Source organism: Portunus trituberculatus, chromosome 25, assembly GCF_017591435.1.
Source record: "Portunus trituberculatus isolate SZX2019 chromosome 25, ASM1759143v1, whole genome shotgun sequence".
Classification (NCBI taxonomy): Eukaryota; Metazoa; Arthropoda; class Malacostraca; order Decapoda; family Portunidae; genus Portunus; species Portunus trituberculatus.
Genome location: NC_059279.1, coordinates 1,190,001 through 1,210,000, shown reverse-complemented (window position 1 = coordinate 1,210,000; position 20,000 = coordinate 1,190,001). Strand labels below are relative to the sequence as shown.

Below are 20,000 nucleotides of genomic sequence, written 5' to 3'. Positions count from 1 at the left end.
GGAGGAGGAGGAGGAGGAGGAGGAGGAGGAGGAGGAGGAGGAGGAGGAGGAGGAGGAGGAGCAGCAGGAGGAGGAGGAGGAGGAGGAGGTAGGATGCATGTATTACTCGTGTGTGTGTGTGTGTGTGTGTGTGTGTGTGTGTGTGTGTGTGTGTGTGTGTGTGCGTAAACGGTACATGCAGAGACTAGAATTCATTGATCACACACACACACACACACACACACACACACACACACACACACACACACACACACACACACATACACACAGTCTTCGTGCGGGCAGACGATAACTTGAGGACACCACTTAAGGACACTAAGAGCCCAGACTCGCATCTTTGCCCTTAACTGATTCTCTCCTCCTCACGCGACGCCACACGCACTCCCTCCACCCTCAACTAACAAACTAACACGCTAACTAATAGACTGACTAACAGGGTACAGGTCTAACACACTAACTAATTAATTAATAGACTAACTAACAATGTACTATTCTAACACACTAACACACTAACTGATTAATAGACTAACTAACAATGTACTATTCTAACACACTAACCAATTAATAGACTAACTAGCAATGAACTATTCTAACTAACTGACACACTAACACTGTCTTCTTTATTTCGTTGTTACTATCAATACTTAACCTTATGTAAAGTAACCTGATGCACTTTAACCTATTGTAAAGTTATTTAGTGTAACTTAACCTAACCTATCTGAACCTAACCTAGCGTAACTCTTCAACCTAACTCAACGTAACTCTCTATCTTCTTTTTTCTCAGTTTCTTATTATTAAAACGTAACCTAACTTAACCTAACCTAAAGTAACGTAATTTTACCTAACCTAGTCTAACTTACCCTAAGCTAACTTAATCAAACTCTCTGTCTTCCTTTTTCTCAGTTTCTCATTCCCGAAAACTAACCTAACGTAACCTAATCTGACTTAACCTAACTTAACCTATCCAAATCTAACTTATCCTAACTTAACTTAACCTAACCTAACTAAAACCAATCTAACTTGACTGAACACAATTCTATTCCCATTCCTCCTTCAAATTCAACCTTCAAATTCTACCTCCTTTTTCCTTTACATCTCTCTCTCTCTCTCTCTCTCTCTCTCTCTCTCTCTCTCTCTCTCTCTCCTTTAAACTTCACCTCTATATTTCTCCTTCATGTTCCTTCTCTTAAATTACAAAAAAAATATGTATGCTTGAAATGCTAAACTGTTTCGTGTCTCTTGCACTGCGACTTCAAATACCAGAATGCCTCGTGTCCATTGCTCCTTACCATGAAAAGAAAGGTAAATACTGGGCTTTCAGCTATTTACCTTCTTCCTCGAGTCCCATCTTTGCTTAACTCCAAAAGGTTAACTTGAAACACAGAACTAAAGACGAAAGAAAAAAAAAAAAAAAAAAAAAACACTTAAAATTGAATTGAAACTTGGAACGGTCACAGAGAGAGAGAGAGAGAGAGAGAGAGAGAGAGAGAGAGAGAGAGAGAGAGAGAGAGAGAGAGAGAGAGAGAGAGAGAGAGAGAGAGAGAGAGAGAGAGAGAGAGAGAGAGAGAGAGAGAGAGAGAGAGAGAGAGATAGTTAGTAGTAGTAGTAGCAATAAAGGTAATGGTATTGGTACTGCTACTACAATTACAATAACAACAACAATTACTACTACAACTATAACTACTGATAATGAAGATGATGTAATGATGGAACACCTATCAACATTATTATTATTATTATTATTATTATTATTATTATCATTAATTATTATTATTATTATTGTTATCATTATTATTATTACTTGGCTAACATTTAATCACTTAGCAATCTGGTCGGTCTTTTCTTATCTTATGTTATGTGACTCTGGCTTTTATCACTATCTATCTGTCTGTGTGTCTTTTTTTAATGTTTTCTTATGTTATGCTATGCTGTGTGTCTTCTATTTCCTTATGTACTTATGACTCGAGACTGAGGAAATGTTATGCTATGTTATGTGAATTTGGCTTCTACTACACTAATATCTGTCTTTGTCTTCTATTTCTTTATGTTATTATGACTTGAAGCTAAAAAAAATAGAAAAAAAAGTTATGGCTATGTTATGTTACTCGACAATCGCCCTTTACCAAATCTTTCCGTCTGTGTATCTCTCCCTCCGTCTCTCCGTCACGGCAGCCATTCACGCGCCGCCTGGTGAGCTAAATAATCACCAGCATACATCACATTTCCCGCTATGGGGAGGAGGGTTGGCAGGCCTTGTCGTATCACGCCACACTATTAAGTCATCCCTTACTCGCTCCTCCTCTCCAGTGTTTTGTTTCGCTTCGTTTTTCTGTTGTTTTGTAGGCAAGATTCAATTGTGCCTGGCGGGTGTCACGGATCCGTCGTCCCGGGTGTGTTAATTGGCCATAAAGGAAGGTTTTTATGTGTTGCCGCCACGGTCCAGCTGTGACGTAAGGCGAAGGTGTCACATTCTGATGGCTCTTGAGGTACCTTCACTGATCCATGGCCCTTACAAGCCCCCCTCTCCCTCTCCCTCTCTCTCTTCCTCTCCTTTACAAAGTGCGTCATCTTTACCTCCATGTTCCTCATCCGCCATCAATGTCATCTTTCGCTTCCTCTTCTCCCTCCTTCCCGTCCTCACCTATCATCTTCCTCTTCATTCACCTCTTCCTCCTCCCATTCCCGATCCAGTCTCCTGCCTCCTAATTGCGTCCCGAAGCAGGTGTCTGAGGGTGCATATCAGAAGCTCATTATTACCTGTTAGGCGACAGGTGGGGTGGATGGCGCTCGTAATGAGGATGTAACGGGAGGGAGGCAGGCGGGGAGGGGCAGCAGCGGCGGGAAGAAGGGGTGCAGCTGATGGTGGTGGTTGTGGTTGTGGTGGTGGTGGTGTTGCTAAGAGGCGGGAAGCTCGTGGACAGGAAGGAGTGTGTGGGAATGAAAAGCTGACATGAAGGTTATGTGTGACTGAGAGGGAGCCTCGTGGCCTGGTGCCCTGGGTTGTGGAGCCTGGTGCCACACCTCGCAGAGCCAGGCATGAGGGTGTCGTGAGGGTTACTGGTGGTTGGCTGATGTGACGATGTCTTCTGCAGGGTCACCAGTGTCGCCCGCTGAGGACGGCGAGGAGGAGGCGGGCTCCGGGCCGCCGCCGTGCAAGAAGCAGCGAAAGGCGCGCACGGCCTTCACCGACCACCAGCTGCAGACGCTGGAGAAGAGCTTCGAGCGGCAGAAGTACCTGAGTGTGCAGGACCGCATGGAGCTGGCGGCCAAGCTCAACCTGACCGACACGCAGGTCAAGACCTGGTACCAGAACAGACGGTGAGTGGGGCATCGGGGTGGGGGAGGGGAGGGCGGGGAGGCAGTGGGACTGACGGGAAGCTCGTAAGGGGTTTGTGGTGATTGCTTCCGCATCAGGTGGGGTCACCCTCGTGGCGGAGGAAGCTGCGGGGAGTTATGGGCGTCAGCTGACCACCCACACCAAGGGACCACAGTGTCCTGGTGACGCTGCGGGCGCATCATGCTCCTTGTGTTGAAAATGAGCACGCGCGCGCGCGCGGGCGAGTATGTGTGTATCCTTGGTCGGCGTCCCCCTCGGCGCCCCGCCCCTCAGGTGGAGCCGGCACGCAAGCCTCCGCCGCGGCTCATTGCCTCACAAGAAAGCACCCAAAGTGGGGAGACGATATTTCAGACAATGGGGGAGGGGGACGAGATGATGAGGGGGGAAGGGAGATGAGGGGAGACAAGGGGATGAGGGAGGCGAGGGAATGAGGGAGGAGGGCGGGGAGTGAGGGGTGAGGGAGTGGGGGGATGAGGGGCTGAGGAAGGCAAGTGTTCATGCGTGCTGGCCTCCACCGCCGCCATCCGTCGCGGCCCCACACTGGCTGCCAAACCCGCGTTACACATCCTGTAATTTAACGACTCTATTTATGCTGCCTTCTTATATCTGTGTCTGTCCTTTCTTTCTTCCCTTCCCATCACTCCCCCACTTCCTTTCCTGTCTCTACACTTCCTTTTAAGAATTCCTTTCCTTTCCTGTATCTTCTCACCAGCCTTTCCGTCCTTCATTCTTCTCTCTTCCTTTAAACACTGCGCCTAACTCCCTCAAACTTCCCTAATGGAGCCAGTAACAGCTTAATGTCTTCTCTATTGAATTACTCGCCGGAGAGCCTTCCCTGCAATACTCCCACCTTCGTCAGGAGCGGGATCGGGGAAGCACCCACACCCTCATTGCCTCCTTCGTGCCCTCAACTTCCCTCCTCATGCGTGGTTATAAATCTGGGCTTGTATTTTGAGACGCCTTGACTACAGAAAGGATGATTCTTCCCAGAATCTTTTTACCACAAGAATCAAATACAAACCCTGGAAACCGCAGTAACTTGTAGAGCTTGTCGACACTAAACCCTGTAGCTTGTAACCTCAACCCCTTCAGTACCAGGATGCGTTTTCATATTCATTTTGCTGATTATTTTGGCGATTTTATACAGCTTCAGAAACTTATATGGGGATTAGAACAGTGAAGACTCTGGCCATTCATCTTCTGACCTCCATAGACCCTTCCTAATGTCAATAAAATCGTGCAGTCACATCGAAAACTCAAGGTAAAATTGGGTCCTAGTATCGAAGGGGTTAATAAAAGAGAAACTACCATGCACATTTCAAGCACATGTATGAATCACACCAATGAGCAATGCAGTTCAAATATTCCCAGTCCTGTAGTCTTAACCCCTTCAATACCATGGCGCGTTTCCTTATTCATTCTGGTGACTATTTGGTGATTTTATACAGCTTCAGAAACTCATGTGAGGATTAAAATAGTGAAGACTCTAGCCATTCATCTTCTGACCTCCATAGACGCTTCCTAATGTCAATAAAATGGTCTAATCGTACACAATTCTGATTTTAAAATGTGTCTCAGTGGTGAAGCAATTAATCCCCAGTCAGTAAAACCACGAGGAAGTGAGAAGGAAAAGAAAGGAAGGGGCGAAGGAAACAAGAGGGAGAGGAAAGAAAGAGGAAAAGAGGAAGGGAAAGACACAAGAAGGAAAAAGAAAGATGAAGTAAATGAGAGGTAAATGAGAGAGAAGAAAAGAGAAAAGAATGAAGAGGAAGTGAGAAGTTAGACAGATGCAGTTACAAGTGTCACCTCACCATTAGCAGCAGTCAGAATGGTGAAAGTAATGAAGTAAGACGTGGTAGAGCTCAAGAATACGGTGTCTTGCTCCTCACTCACACGTAACTCCTCTCCGCCCTAACAATGTATAGTGCAATTATGGTAACAGTGCAGGGGTTGGAGGTACGGCGCGGCTCACCTGTTCACCGCTTATCCAGGTGTTTCAAGCGTCGCGACCGCCTAGTAAGTACCTGATTATCTTCCCTGTTAACTTACGGCTTCCTCCTTCTCGTCTCTTGCGCCTCAATCACGCAACGCTTTCCTTCCTTTGCTTCATTCAACAGTCAAGTCACGTGATCTACCTTACCTTGTTCACTCTTGTCTCTTATGTGATTTTTTTTATTCTATTTTGTTATCTATTTATCTATTTGTTTATTTGTTTATTTCTATTTATTTTTTTATCAGTCAAGTCACGTGATCTACCTTATTTTCTTCATTCTTGTCTCTTTTGTGAGGTTTTTCTTGTTTCGTAATTGTTTTTTTTTTTTTTTTTTTATTTACCTATTTATTTAGTTTTGTTGTTATTTATATTTATTTTTCTTATTTTTTTCTGTCATGTCACGTGATCAATTTTGCTTTGTTGATTCTTGACTTTTATATGTTTTTTTTTTTTTTTCTTTCATTTTGCTTGTATTTAATTTTTTTTGTTGTTATTTATATTCATTTCTTATTATTTTTTTTTCAGTCAAGTCACGTGATTCTTGTCTCTCAGTATTTTTTTTGTTATTTTTTGTTTCGTTTCTATTGTTTTTTTTTTTTTATGAATTTTCAGTTTCCTTTTTGTTATTATTTTTTATTTTTGGTTTGTATTATCTTTTTCTTTCTCCAGTTGATCTTTTCACTGTAGTTCATTGTTATTAGTGAAGTATTTACGTTGTGTTAGTTATTCTCTCTCTCTCTCTCTCTCTCTCTCTCTCTCATTAGTCTAATTTATACATCCGTTGAATTTTATCATTTCTTTCTTCTTTTTCACTATTTCTTCTATTATTAGTTATGGTGCTTGCTTTTGTTGCGATTATTTTATCATTCTTTTTCCTTCTTTCTATCTCTCTCCCAGATCATTATCTAAACGAATTATCCTTTTTTTATCTCTTAATTTGTCTTCCCCAACTAAACACTTCCCTTCTGCTTCCTTTCTCTTCATTTATTAATTTATACTTTTGCTTTGCGTATTTCCTTTTTTTAATTTTCTCGTCTGCATCTCCTCACTTTTTTTCTATTTCCCTTCTCATCTGGATTCACGTCACATATTTCCCTTAGTGTTGTTTTCAAAGACTACAAAGGCGACTAATTGAATTACTATGGGTGTTTTTTTTTCCTTTAGATGGCACACAAACCTCGTTCAACTATAAACAAAATTACAAAACGCCCTTGGAAACACAATAACTAGGCACTGCTCAACTCTCAATAGAATCATAATACAACCTTGAAAACCCCAGTAACTTCCATTCTAGCCTGTTAAACTACCACTACCTTTGACAAAACTAAGGCTAGACTCCTAAAAACACCTTTGAAAACCATTACCTTTCACTAGAGCATGTTACACTATCACTTAGGGACAACTCTGGAACTCCCTGCCTGCTTCTGTATTTCCATCTTCCTACGACTTGACTTCTTGTACGAGGGACGTTTCATGACACTTGTCCCTGAATTTTGGCTAACTCCATTAATCTTTAAGGGAACTGGCAATGAAGTGGGTCTTTATTTTATTTTATTTTTTTTGTCGCCCTTGGCCGGCTTACCCTCTTGCAAAAAAGGAAGTAGTCTTTTTTAAACTATCACTAAAGCCTTGACATCCTTGTAAATCCAAGTAATATTCACTAATTAAGAATCAATATCATGAAAACATCTTGAAAAATCTCTCGATAACTTCCACTAGAACCCGCTAAACCGTCGCTGAAAAAAAAGAAAAGAATAAATAAAACAAAATATCAAAGCATCCTTAAAAAACAAACAAACAAACAGTAATTTACAGTTAAAATATCATTATAACCACAAAAACACCTTCAAAACCACAAAATAAGAACCGCAGCCAATCAAACCACCACCACCATCATAAACACACCCTAAACACTCTTCAAAACTCGAATAACCTGCACCGGATCCTGCTTAAAGAGATTCAGATCTGACGCAGAAACGTTTAGAGCATCGAATCCTCTTTTATGTCTTCCTCTGCTCACTTCCCTCGCTCGTGTATCGCATGTCACCCACTTATTATTCAGAGCTTCGTGGCATCACTTCCTTCATCGTGATCGCTCCTAACTACACCAATTAGGCCCCCATTAGTCAAGAGCACCTTGTAATTGTAATCCGCTTTGCAACACAGAGAATTGGCGGGAACACCTCAGCCTTCGATAAGTGTTTCCTCTACTCTCAATTCGGTTTGATTTTGTGTTATTTTATTATTTTTTTAATGTCGTCTTCTTCTTCTTCTTCTTCTTCTTCTTCTTCTTCTTCCTCGTCCTCGTCCTTTCGTTTATTCTTTTTTTATTATATTTCTTTTTAATCAATTTTCATTCGTGTTTTCCTTATTTTCTCTGATTTTTATGTTTTTTTATTTTAATTTCTTCTTCTCTTCTTCCACCACCACCACCACCACCTCCTCCTCCTCCTCCTCCTCCTGTACATTTTTTTTATCATATTTTCTTTTAATCTATTTTAATTCATGTTTTTCCTTATTTTTTTCTCAGATTTTTGTTATTTTTCTCATTTTAGTGTCTCCTTACTCCTCCTCTTCCTCCTCCTTTCGCTCCTACTTTTTTTTTCATTGTGTTTTCTTTTAATCTATTTTCATTCATGTTTTTTCTTATTTTTTTTTCAGATTTTTCTTATTTTTTTTTTATTTTAATGTTTTTCCTTCTCCTCCTCCTCATCCTTTCGTTTGTACTTTTCTCCATTAAGTTTCGTTTTCTCTTATTTTCTATCCATTTATTCTTTGTTTTTGTGTTTTTCCTTCCCATTTAGTTTTCAATTTTTTTCTTTCTACTTTATTTTCTCTCTCTATTTCTTTCTTAGTGTCTTTTTATTTTTTTTTGTCGTGGTGTTTTCTCCTTTTTTTTTTTTTAATCTTAATCTCATCTGTAATATTTTAATTTAAATCGAGGCTGAAAATTTGAAAAAACAAGGAACTAGGAAAGAAAATTGAGAATCTGACAGTGGAGGAGGAGGAGGAGGAGGAAGAGGAGGAGGAGGAAGACGTTGTTTCCCTTTCTACTTTCAATTCGCGTTATCTTTTTCATTTCCTCCTCCTGTATTTTGAAAGCCATCTTCATTTCGCCTCTCATTCTTTAAGTCTTTCTATTTCAAGTATGATTTCTAACTTTCATTTTTATATATCAACTTTTTAAGTCTTTTAATTTGACCTATTTTGAAGTATTTAAACCTTTAATTTACTTGTTTTTAAGTCTTCCAAATTATCTATCTATATTTTCCAATTCATCTATATTTTTTTTTCTAATTTATCTTTATCTTTTAAAGTTTATATATATTTTTTTTCAGTTTGCCTATCATTTTTTTTATTTATCTATAATGTTTTAAATTTACTGATCATTTTTTCATTTTATCTAATTTATTTATTTTTTATTTCTCTATCATTTCTTTCAATTTACCTATGATTTTTTTTTCAATTCACCTATCATTTTATCAATTTACGTATCATTTTATCAATTCACCTATCATTTTCTCAGTTTACCTATCATTTTTCTTAATTCACCTATCGTTTTTTTAAGCCTTTCAATACGCGTTATTTTTTTTTTTCAATTCTTCTTCCTTCTATTTATATATTTCCAAAGCAATCCTCATTTTATCAACAATTTCTTTTTAAGTCTTTTTGACTCGTATGCATTTTCCTATTTGCTTCCTTCCTTCCTTCTCTCTCTCTCTCTCTCTCTCTCTCTCTCTCTCTCTCTCTCTCTCCACTCCTGCTTCCTGTCATATTTCCTGCCATTTGTTCTTGCTATTTATGTGCTTCTTTATCAGTCTCATTTTCTCTCCACTGTTTTCCTCCTTCTTTTCCTCCATCTATTCCTCTTCTCATTCCCGTTTTCTTTTCCTTCTCTGCTATTTTTCCTCTGCGACAAAACTGGTCTTTAAAATCTTGGTAATGAATGCAGGCAGTCTTGGATATTAATTCTCTCTCTCTCTCTCTCTCTCTCTGGGTGTGTCAATAATCAAGGTTTCCAGGTTTGTCTCAGCTTTTGAATCTCAGTTAAGTTTGCTCGTCTGTCATTATTGTCATTTCACGTTATTCCTCGCTTGGCCAGGAGTAAAATCTAACAGATCTTCTCCTCTTCTTCTTCTTCTTCTTCTCATCCTCCTACTCTTCTTTTTCTTCTTCTTCTTCTTCTCCTCCTGTCTTCCCGCCTCGCCATCACGATAAAACCAAACAGCTGCCTTGTAATGTTATTGAACACGACGAAGAATCACGCTCTCTCTCTCTCTCTCTCTCTCTGAAATCGACAAGACTCATCGCCAAACAACGAAAATGACACATAATAGCTCAGAGCGACACGAGTGAAGGGAAGGGCGAGGACAACACGAGGCTCAGGTGACGCAGATCGTTACTCTACCTGCAGGAGGGCCGAGGACGCCTTCAGGAGCCTCGGTCACGCCTCACGATACATCCATGAGACTCAAGGCGGTGCGAGGCGAGGACAAGATACCACGAAGATTTAAAATGGGGTTTGGTTTGCTCTCTTGAAATAAAATCCTTAACAGAAACACACATTAATTTGCAATACAGTCTGTTCAAGGTATTCAAGAGTATTCTATAGTATTTAAGAGTATTTAAGAGTATTTAAGAGTATTCAAGAGTATTTAAGAGTATTCAAAAGTATTCAAGAGTATTTAAGAGTAACGCCACAGATGCACTCTTGAAAAAAAATCTCCCACTTATCTTCAGTGAATTCAGTTTAAAAGTTAGGTTATCATTGAAATGTTTAACGCCTTCAGTACAGAGACGCATTTTTACCATGAGTTTTGGATATGATTAGGCGATTTTATTGACGTTAGGAAAGGTCTATGGAGGTTAGAAGATTAATGGCCAGAGTCTTCACTATTTCAATCCCACATAAGTTTCTGAAGCTGTATAAAATCACCAAAATAATAAGCAGAGTGAATATGAAAACGTGTCATGGTACTAAAGAGGTGAAGAATACTGTTACAGAATCACAGTCCTGAGAAAAAATATTTACCTTCAATATAAAGTCAATTAAAAATACGCAAGTCAGTCCTGAAATTTTAAATGGTACAACAGAATCCCACTCCTGAAAAACCCATTACCTTCCACAGCAATGTTTCAAAAGTCCTCAAGTTATCCTCGAAAGGTTCAATTAGGAAAGGTGAACCAACACTCTTGAAAATCCCAACTAACGTCCAACACAACCTAGTAACCAGCAGTACTCTTGAATCACTAAAACGTTTCAAAACAAAGCTAAAGTACTGCTAACTCCCAACACAACCAATTAATTAAAAGTACTTGCCTTACCACTAAAACATTTCAGACTCACAAAACACTCCAACACACACCAGCAAACACCAAAACACTTAAGAACACGAAGGTGAGAGGAGGAGGTGCAGATCTGAAGGGATGCAAGTGTAGCATTAATGTTAGAGGAAGGGGCGCTTCACTCCCTTAGCGGCGGGAAGTGCTGAGGCCGTGAAAATCGAGCAGGGGAACAGAGCGTCGCGTGTCTAGCTGGAAGGGTGGCATGGTAATGTGATGACGCCCATGGTTAAGGTTGATGACCGTGACTGTCCGGGGCTTTGAGTGGCTCAGTGAGGTGTGAAGTCATGCGAGGGGAATGTACCGCCACGCAGGTAGAGCTGACGGAGGGAGAAACGCAGCCACCCACCCACAGCAGCTCCTCAAGTGACAGGTGTTGGCAGATTGAAGGTGACGCTAGTGGCTTCATAATCCGCATTCATGAAACACTGCCCGCCCCTCCACTAATTTCGCAAGCCTTTATTGAAGTGACACGGGTTCTTGAGGGTGTTTTTAAGGGTCTTTTACGGGTCCAGTGACAGATTAGCAAAGTTTTCTGCAGTATGAATCGGAGGAACACTCTTGAAAACCCGGCTAATCATTTCCGTGGACTTGGGAAATAGTCATTGTGAGAGAGCAAAGCGGCGGTGGTGATGGAATGGCGGCGATGGGAATGGTGGCGGCGGTGGTGGTGGTGGTGGTGGTGGTGAGCCAAGAGGGATAAAGATGAGAAGAAGGAAGGATCTAGCGTGTTCTGCTTCAAATTTGCTCCTCAGCCCCACAGTACAAATCCACGTAATTGAAGGAGAGGAGTAATTTGAAGGAATTAGATATCAAAGCAAATACTGACGCTGCACACGATGTCATTTCTTAGATTACTCAACACCACCACCACCACCACCACCACCACAAGCCTTCCTCACTCACCCCCCCCTTCCTCCTCCTTCTTAACACAGAATGAGATGGAAAGACAAGACGACACACGAGATACATGCTTCCTATCACTCTTATCCTTTACGCCCTCACGCCCTGAGGAGGGAGGCGCTCAGAAGACACGGCAGGGGCTCAGGTGACGTGCCTTTGATCCCTTGGCATAGCGGCGTGACGTGACCTCATCTACTGGCGGTACCCTAGTGACGGGGGCTGATATTACGTTCTGTCTCTCTGTGTGTGTGTGTGTCCCGCGGCGAGACAGGAAGACAGGAATGCAAATATAGACAGACAGATATACAGACGTGAATACAGAGCTGGTAAGATAGATAGGTAAGTGAATAGGTAGGTAGAAAGATAGGTAGATAGATAAATAGATGGATGGATAGATAGATGAAAGATAGATAGATAGATAGATAGATAGATAAATAGACAAACATATGAAGATAGAGGTAGATAGATAGATAGATACATAAATAAATAGACTGTTAGATAGATAAATAGATAAATAAATAGATAGATAGACGCAGATAGAGATAAAAAGCTAGACAAATAGACAAACAAACAGAAAGATAGACATACAGATAAACGAACAGACAGACAAAAAAGACAGAAAAACAGAAAAACAAAAAGACAAACAAACAGAAAAACAAACACAAACTACCACTCACAACACAACACAACACAACACCACACACACGTAAACAAAACACAAACAGTGAAAAAAAAAAAATTGAAAACCTTCCATTTAAACACAAATCAACACTCATGGGCGAGCGTGGGCGGACGAGGGCGGGCGTGGGGAGGCGTGCGGGTGTGTGAGGAGGAAAGACAAGGGTGGAGACAAGTAGGGAGAGGAAAGGCTACTGCTAAAACCTTAATTTCACCGAGTAGTTATTTATCGACACGTTCTATTAGCGCTAACACAGACATCGTTAGGGGAGAGGGAGGGAAGGGGGGGGAGGGAGACGGAAGGAAGTCCCCTGATCACTGCTAGCATCCTCTCTTCCCCCTCCTGTGTTGTTATTCTTCCCTTCCTTCCTCCCCTTATCGTCATTCCCCCTTCCTTCCTCCTTTCCTCGCTTACTCCTCCACGCTTATGATATCCGTGAGAGAGAGAGAGAGAGAGAGAGAGAGAGAGAGAGAGAGAGAGAGAGAGAGAGAGAGAGAGAGAGAGAGAGAGAGAGAGAGAGAGAGAGAGAGAGAGAGAGAGAGAGAGAGAGAGAGAGAGAGAGAGAGAGAGAGAGAGAGAGAGAGAGAGAGAGAGAGAGAGAGAGAGAGAGAGATTGATTTATTGTTTATTGGCTTCAAATTATCAGTATGCATATTCAAAAGAGTAGAGAGAGAGAGAGAGAGAGAGAGAGAGAGAGAGAGAGAGAGAGAGAGAGAGAGAGAGAGAGAGAGAGAGAGAGAGAGAGAGAGAGAGAGAGAGAGAGAGAGAGAGAGAGAGAGAGAGAGAGAGAGAGAGAGAGAGAGAGAGAGAGAGAGAGAGAGAGAGAGAGAGAGAGAGAGAGAGAGAGAGAGAGAGAGAGAGAGAGAGAGAGACGTGTGGGGGGAGGGGGTACCGATCTCACCTCTGACGCCAAGAACAATGGAATAGAAGAGAAATGAAGCATACAAAATTTTACAAGAGCGGAATGGCTGGCAAATGGAGCCGACCTGAGAAAGAGGAGGGGGAAACTGAACGAGTGAGGCGGGCGGTGACTCAGCCTCCTCCTCCTCCTCCTCTTCTCCTTTGGCAGCTCAAAAGGAAAACACAAATGAACACAAATGACAAGTCTTTAAGCTGATTTCTTTAGTACATAAGAAAAAAAAAAAAAAAAGGAGGGAAGATTATTACAAAGAAGAAGAAGAAGAAGAAGAAGAAGAAGAAGAAGAAGAAAAGGCAATGGAAATTATTCTTATCGAAGGACGAAGAAGAGGAGGAGGGAAAAAAAGAAGGAAAGGGATAAAAAAGAATGAAATAGAAAAGTCAAACAGCAACAGACCTTTCGGCCCTTACATGGCTGTTTAAGAAGTACTAAGAGGAGGAGGAGGAGGAGGAGGAGGAGGAGGAGGAGGAGGAGGAGGAGGAGGAGGAGGAGGAAGACGAGGAGGAGGAGGAGAAGGAGGAGGAGGAGGAGGAGGAGGAGGAGGAGGAGGAGGAGGAGGAGGAGGAGGAGGAGGAGGAGGAGGAAGAAGAAGAGGAGGAGAAGGATTACATACAATCACAGAGCATAACCAAACAACAAGATATTTTTGAATAGAGGAGGAGGAAGAGGATGGAGAAGAATTGGAGAAAATGGAGAAGGAAAGGAGGAAGAATACAAAGGAATACAAAGGAAGTGCGGAAGGAGGAAGAGAAAAAAAGAGGAAAGGGAAGGAAAGGGAGAAGAGGAAGAGACCAAGGAGCACATGAGAACAACAACAACAACAACAACGACAACAACAACGAGAAAAAAGAAAAAGAAAAGAAGAGGAAAAAAAGCAGAAGACATAAGAGACTTTAAAATCGAGAGCTTGGAGGAAAAGGAGGAAGAAAAAGACTAATGAGAAAGGGAATAGAGGGAGGAAGACAATCGAGGGAGGGCAATCCGTTACCGGGGCATTTATGAGGACAGACAGACAGGCGTGACGGAGGAAGACAAGTGGAGTCCCGGCCAATGATAAATAAAGTGTCACGTGAAATTGTGCATGTAACGAGAGAGTGATCCGCGCAGCTCAATCCACCGTGAAAACACCCCCCGGCGAAAATTGATTGCTTTCCCAGTCAATCTTTTCATTACTTTCCTGACTTGGTTGCTTACGGAAAGTGCGGTGATTGGAAAGTGAGTGTGTGTTTTTTTTGTTTTTTTTTCTTATTACGTTTTTTTTTTTTTTTACTTGGTATATTAGTGACAAGTAGTGATTGGAAAGTGTGTGTGTTTGTGTGTGTGTGTGTGTGTGTGTGTGTGTGTGTGTGTGTGTGTGTGTGTGTGTGTGTGTGTGTGTGTGTGTGTGTGTGTGTGTGTGTGTGTGTGTTCCTAATTTTCGTTTTCTTTTCTATAAACAAAAAAAATCTCCTTTCATTTTTTTCTCACGGTACAAATAAACGAAAAACCAGGAAAAAAAAAAGAAGCAAAATTAATCAGAGTCCCGCCAGATCCCTTCGCATAGTCATTCTTGCCTCGCTCACGTCACGGTCACGCCTCCCCCGCCACCGCAGACACCTTGCAAATCATCCACGTCTCTGGCTAAACACACAACGCTTGATTGATGTAAAATATTCTCCCTCAACCGTTAAAAACCCACATTTGCTTCAGTATATTCTTGTCTAGGCTTCATTATAACCTCTGTCTCATCCTGCTGTACCCAACTTTTCCTACATCAATCCTCAATATCCTTTTAACCCGTTGAGTACTATGATGCGTTTCCATATTCATTCTGGTTACTGTTTGGTGACTTTATTCAGCTTCAGAAACTTTATGTGGGGTATTAAGATAGTGAAGACTGCAGCCATTAATCTTTTGACCTCCATAGACCCTTCCTAATGTCAAACAAATGGTCTAATCACACAAAAATCTCAAGGGGTAAAAGTGTGTCCCAGTGCTGAAGGGGTTTACTTTAATCGTTACTTTTAGCCATATTACAACTACACCTCACAATATTCCACAAAATTAAACCGTTTCTATTATTTCTTTAAGCAGCAACACTAAAAAGAGACAGAGCATAAGATCACAGAAAGCCAGCAAATCCCAAATACCCATCATCTTCCAATCCCAAAGCCCTGTAATTACTCAAAAGCCGCTTAAGGAGTCACGGGGATGGAAGTGTCACGTCGGGGCGGCAGGTACTGAGGCGTTAGTGGCGGCAAAGTGGTTTCAATAAGACGACAGCGTTCATTTTTTAGTGACTGACTGAACAAAGTGCGGTCTTTTTGTGAATGTCACGCGTAGAATGTGCTGAGCAAAGTGAGGACATCCTGTGAGCGAGCGGCGCGGCAAAGACTCTGGCATCACTCTGACGGAAGGCTGAGAAAGGTGTTGTTAGAGAGAATACTGTGTGATGGGGTCTTCTGAATGGAGTTTGAGGGTATGGATGCAATGTAAAGACGGAGGAGGGTATCTGAGGACTGCTGGTTCACTGAGGAAGGCTGAGGCAAGTGGTGGAGTCTTCTCAGGGACTTAGGCGTGTGTAGGGAAAGCAGAGACACGTAGGAGGGTCTCTAAGAAAGGCAGAGATGGGTGGTACTGGAGTAACATTTGATGGAGCCTTCTGAGGGAATTTAAGAGAGTGTAGGGAAAACAGAGACACGGAGGAAGGTCTCTAAGAAGAGCTGGTTCTCTGAGGAGAGCATACACGGGTGTGATGAAGCTTTCGGAGGGACTTTAAGGATATGTAGGGAAGACAAAGACAAAGAGGAGAGTCTCTGAGGAAGGCTGGTTCTCTGAGTAAGGTTGTTTCTCTGTAGGTTAAAAAAAAGTGGCGGTGGAGAGGATAACATGTCGTGCAGCATTTTGAGGGAGTGTAGAGAATGTAGATGACTGACTGAAATATTGAGGAGTAACGATGGTGATCTGAAATAAAAGTTGTCTGAGCATTTAAGAGAAAGGATAAAAGAGGCTGAAAAAAAAAGTTCCTAATGTGGAAATGAAAAATATAGAAAGTTGACATTAGAAATACAAATGACTGCCTGAAATGTATCGCCGCAGGACCGAGATGAAATGGTGCTTTGTTTAACCCCTTCAGTACCAGGACACATTTTTACCTTGAGTTTTGTGTATAATTAGACTATTTTATTTACATTAGGAAGGGTCTATGAAGGTCAGAAGATCACTGGCTTGAGTCTCCACTATTGTAATCTCAACATAATTTTCTGAAGCTGTATAAAATCACCACAAAGTAAACGGAATGAATAAAAGAACGCGTCATGGTACAGAAGGGGTTAATACTCGATTATTCTGCTCATTCCTTCTACTTCTACGGGTTGGTTGTGGCGGAAAAACACACACGACCCTGCGCTGCAAATAACCGAGAAAAGACCCCATAAAACTAAGCGGAAGGCACCACCGACTGTAAAAACGATCACGCACTCCTTGCAACACGAACACGAACAAGAACACGGACGCGATCTCGACTAAACGAAGAGCTAAAATGACGAAACAGATGCAAAAGTTCCTCATCAGCCATTATAAAGACTGACGGACAGCGCGGAGGATGAGACGTCCCGCAGTTGAGTCCTGTTAGCAGTCCAGTCAGTCGGTCCTGGCGGCGGGACGGATGGTCACTAATTGAATTATATACAGCGATAACGAGCCACAAACCGCTGCCGCTGCCTGTCACACACACACACACACACACACACACACACACATCGCGTAGTGTAGTGGTTAGCACGCTCGGCTCACAATCAAGAGGGTCCGGATTCGAGTCTCGGGAAGCGGCGAGGCAAATGGGCAAGCTCTTAATGTGTGGCCCCTGTTCACCTAGCAGTAAATACGTACGGGATGTAACTGGAGGGCTTGTGGCTTCGCTTTCCCGGTGTGTGGAGTGTGTTGTGGTCTCAGTCCTACCCGAAGATCGGTGTATGAGCTCTGAGCTCGCTCCGTAATGGGGAAGACTGGCTGGGTGACCAGGAGGCGGCCGTGGTGGTGGTGGTGAATTACACACACACACACACACACACACACACACACACACACACACACACACACACACACGTCAGCCAAAACACACGGTCCCTGTTTTAAGAGAGAAAGAAAAGTGCAAGGTGGACAGCTCATTGTGGTCACGAGAGAGAGAGAGAGAGAGAGAGAGAGAGAGAGAGAGAGAGAGAGAGAGAGAGAGAGAGAGAGAGAGAGAGAGAGAGAGAGAGAGAGAGAGAGAGAGAGAGAGAGAGAGAGAGAGAGAGAGAGAGAGAGAGAGAGAGATATCAGCAGAGGAACGCCAGACATGCTAATCAAAGGGACGAGGTGCGCACTGACACAGCCACATCAAGAAGGTCACATTTTTCAGCGGGGCGCCTCAAATACAGCCACGTGTGAGAGGGAAGTAAAGACCCAGAACTGAACGACACACACACACAAGCTTCACAAGCCAGAGGACCGGGGTTCGATTCCCCGGCCGGGTGGAGATATTTGGGTGTGTCTCCTTTCACGTGTAGCCCCTGTTCACCTAGCAGTGAGTACGGGATGTAAATCGAGGAGTTGTGACATTGTTGTCCCGGTGTGTGGTGTGTGCCTGGTCTCAGGCCTATCCGAAGATCGGAAATAATGAGCTCTGAGCTCGTTCCGTAGGGTAACGTCTGGCTGTCTCGTCAGAGACTGCAGCAGATCAAACAGTGAAACACACACACACACACACACACACACACACACACACACACACACACACACACACACACACACCATGAGAGGAGAAAAAAAAAGGAAGCTGTTCTATTTTTTCTCACTCATGGGGTAAAGAAATGAAGTAGTGTTATTCTCTTACTCTGAAAAAATTAAGCTCTTTTTTAGTCTAAGGAAAAAAAATATCAGCTGTTCTTTTCTCTTACTCAGGGAAATAAATGAATGTTTTAGTCTCTCAGGGAAAGAAATGAAGCTGTTTTAGTCTCTCAGAAAAAAATGAAGCTGTTTTAGTCTCTCAGGGAAAAAATGAAGCTGTTTTAGTCTCTCAAGGAAAAATTGAAGCTGTTTTAGTCTCTCAGGGACATAAATGAAGCTGTTTTAGTCTCTCAGGAAAATAAATAAAGCTGTTTTTATTTCCTTATTCAGGAAAAAAAAGAAATGAAGCCGTTTAATTGCCTTACTCAAAAAAGAAAAAAAATGAGGCTGTTTTAATCTCTCAGGGAAGTAATGGAGCTGTCTCTTTGCCTTACTCAGAAAAAAATTGAAGCTGTTTAGTCTCTCAGGGAAAAAAAATGCAGCTGTTTTATTCTCTCACTCATAAAAGAAATGTTTTATTCCCTTAATCAGGAAAAAAAATGCAGCCTTTTTATTCTCCCAGGGAAAAAAAAAGAAGCATTTTTACTCCCTAAATCTGACGGCGTGTACAGGTGAGCGGCTTCGTTACACAGGTGCGTCACGAGTTAGTTAAGCGGACACGTGCATGTTTTCGTGACAGGTGAAGTCCTCTCCGTCCACTTCCTGTGCGTGCGTGAGCGTGGGCGGGCGGGAAGCAGTGCTACAGTGAGTGAGTGGTGAGGCGCAGGACGGTGGTGATTGGTGGTGCTTATTAGCCGCTTACCTGGGGAGTGCGGCAGGTAAGGCTTGGTGTTTAGGGGACAAGACCGCTCATTACCGCAGGAGGAAGACAGGAAGGCTTGATATACTTTATAGGAATTGAGATTAATACTCAGCGCTCATCGCTTCCTGAGTCACACCGTCACTACCTCAGCGTAACACTGTTGTACTTCCCACCTCGCCACACTCCCACCACGCGGCCACCACATCCTCCCCTCCACGCCGCCACCACCACAGCCACCGCCACAGCCCCATCCCGCCACTACTGCTGCTGTCGCCGCCACCGCCACACATCCTGCAGCCCCGCCCTCGCCTCCCACCGCCGCCAAACACCTCAGTATTAGCACGCGCAATTCCTGCACCGCATCCTTCAATCTGCCTGCAGATCAAACACGGTAGCTTCCTCCCCTCCTTCCCTCCCTCCTTCCACCACACGTCGCCGCGCATCCTCCCTCCCTCCCTCCCTCCCTCTCATGACAAAATTCTCTCACACCTGTAGGAGCCCTGGCGGGGAGGGTGGCACCTCCCCGCGGCGCTGTGGGAGGCTATGATTGAGACAAATTAGATAATGACACAGGCGTGGTGATGGATGGCGGCCCGCCAGGGGTTCACCAACACTGGTTTGGTTTCCATGCATTGTAAATGGTGTTCAGGTGACTCTTTATTTAAAAAGTTATGGTCGTTGCTTTCCAATGGCCACACAGGCTGCAGCTCCGGATGGCGCAGCTCGGGCGGGCGGGCGGGCGGTACGGGGCGGGGCGGGGCGCGAGGTCCCGAGCTTCTGGGTAATTCATGACGCCGCAGCGTCTGGAAGGATTTACGAGGCGGATGGCGGCCGCTCGAAGAAGAATGTCTAAATCATACATGCGGCGACTCCCTCACACCAGCCGCCGCAGGAGCCACCCACGGCCCCGCCCCGCGGCGCGATCACCAGGGGCGGCGCAGCAAAAGTTGGCCCGACGTGACCCGCTGCGGTGCGCCACGAGGGCAAGACAGGCTGGAGAGCGGGAAAGGGAGGGCGTTGAGGATGAAAGGGGGGAGAGGGGCAAGCAGTGATCACCTCGCTCCCACACAGAGACTCCAGTGGGCCGAGACGCAGGTGCATAATCTCAGCGCGTCCCCTGCAGGCCTCATTGCCGCGGGAGGGTGACAATGGCAGCGTGGCGGGGAGGATGCGGCAGATTTGGCGGGAGCATTACACCTTGGCGGAAGTGGGTCA

General features: G+C 43.5%; 1 protein-coding gene across 1 annotated transcript in view; it reads left to right on the top strand.

The window, feature by feature from the left end:
• The window catches only part of LOC123508710 (homeobox protein B-H1-like), a 46,230-nt gene that overhangs the window by 10,944 nt on the left and 15,286 nt on the right, over positions 1-20,000 (top strand). Inside the window, 1 exon segment of the mRNA XM_045262584.1 lies at positions 3,093-3,318. Coding sequence (XP_045118519.1) covers positions 3,093-3,318 — 226 coding nt within the window.